Source organism: Pelodiscus sinensis, chromosome 30, assembly GCF_052426305.1.
Source record: "Pelodiscus sinensis isolate ZL-2025 chromosome 30, ASM5242630v1, whole genome shotgun sequence".
Classification (NCBI taxonomy): Eukaryota; Metazoa; Chordata; order Testudines; family Trionychidae; genus Pelodiscus; species Pelodiscus sinensis.
In genome coordinates, this window is record NC_143081.1 from 455,729 (window position 1) to 457,680 (window position 1,952).

The following is a 1,952-nucleotide window of genomic DNA, read 5'->3' on the forward strand; positions in this document are numbered from 1 at the left end:
GCCTTGGGATAGGAAATCTGAGTAGCCCAGGACTAAAGAGAATAGAACAGAACAGAAGAGATGAGACGTCCCCTTTTCTATACATCTCTGCTGGGTAGGATCTTCATGACAGAAAGTTTCTCTGTACACCAGCCGTTGATTCTCTGACCATAGTGGGCATTGCAGTGACAGAAATATTCCCTACTCCCGAGGGAAGGGAGTCCTGGGGGCAGGGTGGGAAGGGTGAACATCGCAGCTGTAGGGTGTCGGGCTGATTCAGTAACTCACTGGCTTCATTTCTCTGCCCTACCCCAGGAATGAGGCCCAAATGGGGCTGGGGAACCACACGATGGTGACTCATTTCATCCTCCTAGGGATCCCCAACACCGACGGCCTCCAGACCATCCTCTTCTTCACCTTCTTAGCCTTCTACCTCTGCACCCTGCTGGGCAACCTGCTCATCTTCTCAGCCGTCCTCGGCGACCCCCGCCTGCACACCCCCATGTACTTCTTCCTCTGCAACCTCGCCATTTTGGACATTGGCATCTCTTCCATCAGCATCCCGAAATTACTGGCCAACCTCTGGGCCAACAGTAAAACTATCTCACTGGGGGGGTGCATGGCTCAGGTCTTTTTCTGGCATTTTCTGGGCAGCACCGAATGCCTGCTCTACACCGTCATGGCCTACGACCGGTACGTGGCCATCTGCCACCCGCTGCGCTACCTGCTCATCATGAACCGCAGGGTGTGCGCCCTCCTGGCCGCCGGCACCTGGATCACTAGCTCCTTCCATGCCACCATCCTCACCAGCCTGACCTTCACGCTGCCCTACTGCGGGTCCAACGTCATAGACTATTTCTTCTGTGACATCTTCCCTGTGGCCAAGCTGGCCTGTGCAGACACGTACATCTTGGAGACCGTGTGTTTTACCAATATTGGGATGGTGCCCATGACTTGCTTTGTCCTCATCCTCGCCTCCTACGTCAGGATCGCCTACTCTGTCCTCAAGATGAACGCAGGTGAGGGGCGGAGCAAAGCGGCCTCCACTTGTGCCTCCCATCTGACGGTGGTGACTATGTTCTTTGGGCCCTGCGCCCTGATCTACACTCAGCCCCAGCTGAGCGAAGTGCTGGTGACCCCCGTACACATCTTCGGCAATGTGGTGACGCCCATGATGAACCCGGTCATCTACACGCTGCGCAACAAGGAGGTCAAGGCGGGTCTGAGAAAACTGAGAGGGGTCAGATGTTGACGTGCTGCTTGTTGATGTGCGGCAGCTGGAGGAGCAGCCTGCGTGTCTGCATGGAGATACATCTTCATGGCTGCTCCATGGCTTTTGTGAACCCCTCTCACGCTCCTTTTTTCCTGTCTCCCCCTCCCAGAACCACACTCCATTTGCCAGCAGTGCTCGAGGCCTTGGGAAGCAGGAATGTAAAACATCTCTCCCTTGCCCCTCAAGATTGCCCCTTTGTGCACATCAGGGTGGCATTAGCTGGTCTGGCCACAGCATCCCTCCAGGAGCTCACACCCATGTAACCATCCACCATGGTTCCCGGGCCTTTCAAAGATTCACCGGTTCTCAAGATAAAATGTGCTGTTGTATCAACAGGGGTACCATTCCAGATTTTGGTGGGAGGGGGGGGATATCTTTATCCAGAATTCCAATGGTTATTATTAATTATTATTATTATTTTCACTAGACATGGAGCAGATATTTTGAGACAATTAATGCCAAGATATTGTTATTGATGGGTTCAGCTAAATTAGACCCCGCTCGTTTTGTAAATATATTTGGGGGGATATTTTGCTATGTGCATTACTCTGCATTTATCATCATTGAATTTCATTTGCTCTGTTGTGGCCCAGTCACCCCGTTTTGTGAAATCCCTTTGTAACTCTGCAGTGTGCTTGGGATTTAATTATATTTTGTATCATCTGCTCATTCTGCCAGGTCACTGTTTGCCCTCTTTCCA

General features: G+C 52.0%; 1 protein-coding gene across 1 annotated transcript; it reads left to right on the plus strand.

Annotated features, from left to right (window-relative positions):
* Window positions 1-307: 307 nt before the first annotated feature.
* Window positions 308-1,515, plus strand: LOC102443513 (putative olfactory receptor 10D4). The gene is made up of 2 exons (XM_075911845.2): window positions 308-1,209; window positions 1,242-1,515. Exons 1-2 carry the CDS (start codon window positions 308-310, stop codon window positions 1,513-1,515), a joined length of 1,176 nt encoding a protein of 391 aa, XP_075767960.2.
* The last annotated feature ends 437 nt before the right edge of the window (window positions 1,516-1,952 follow it).

Excerpts from the sequence above, each read along its gene's own strand:
- LOC102443513 (XM_075911845.2), top strand. The coding sequence starts at position 308 with ATGGGGCTGGGGAACCACACGATGGTGACTCATTTCATCCTCCTAGGG. Across the intron at positions 1,210-1,241 it reads GTCAAGGCGGGTCTGAGAAA|GTTGATGTGCGGCAGCTGGA; the intron begins ACTGAGAGGGGT and ends GACGTGCTGCTT.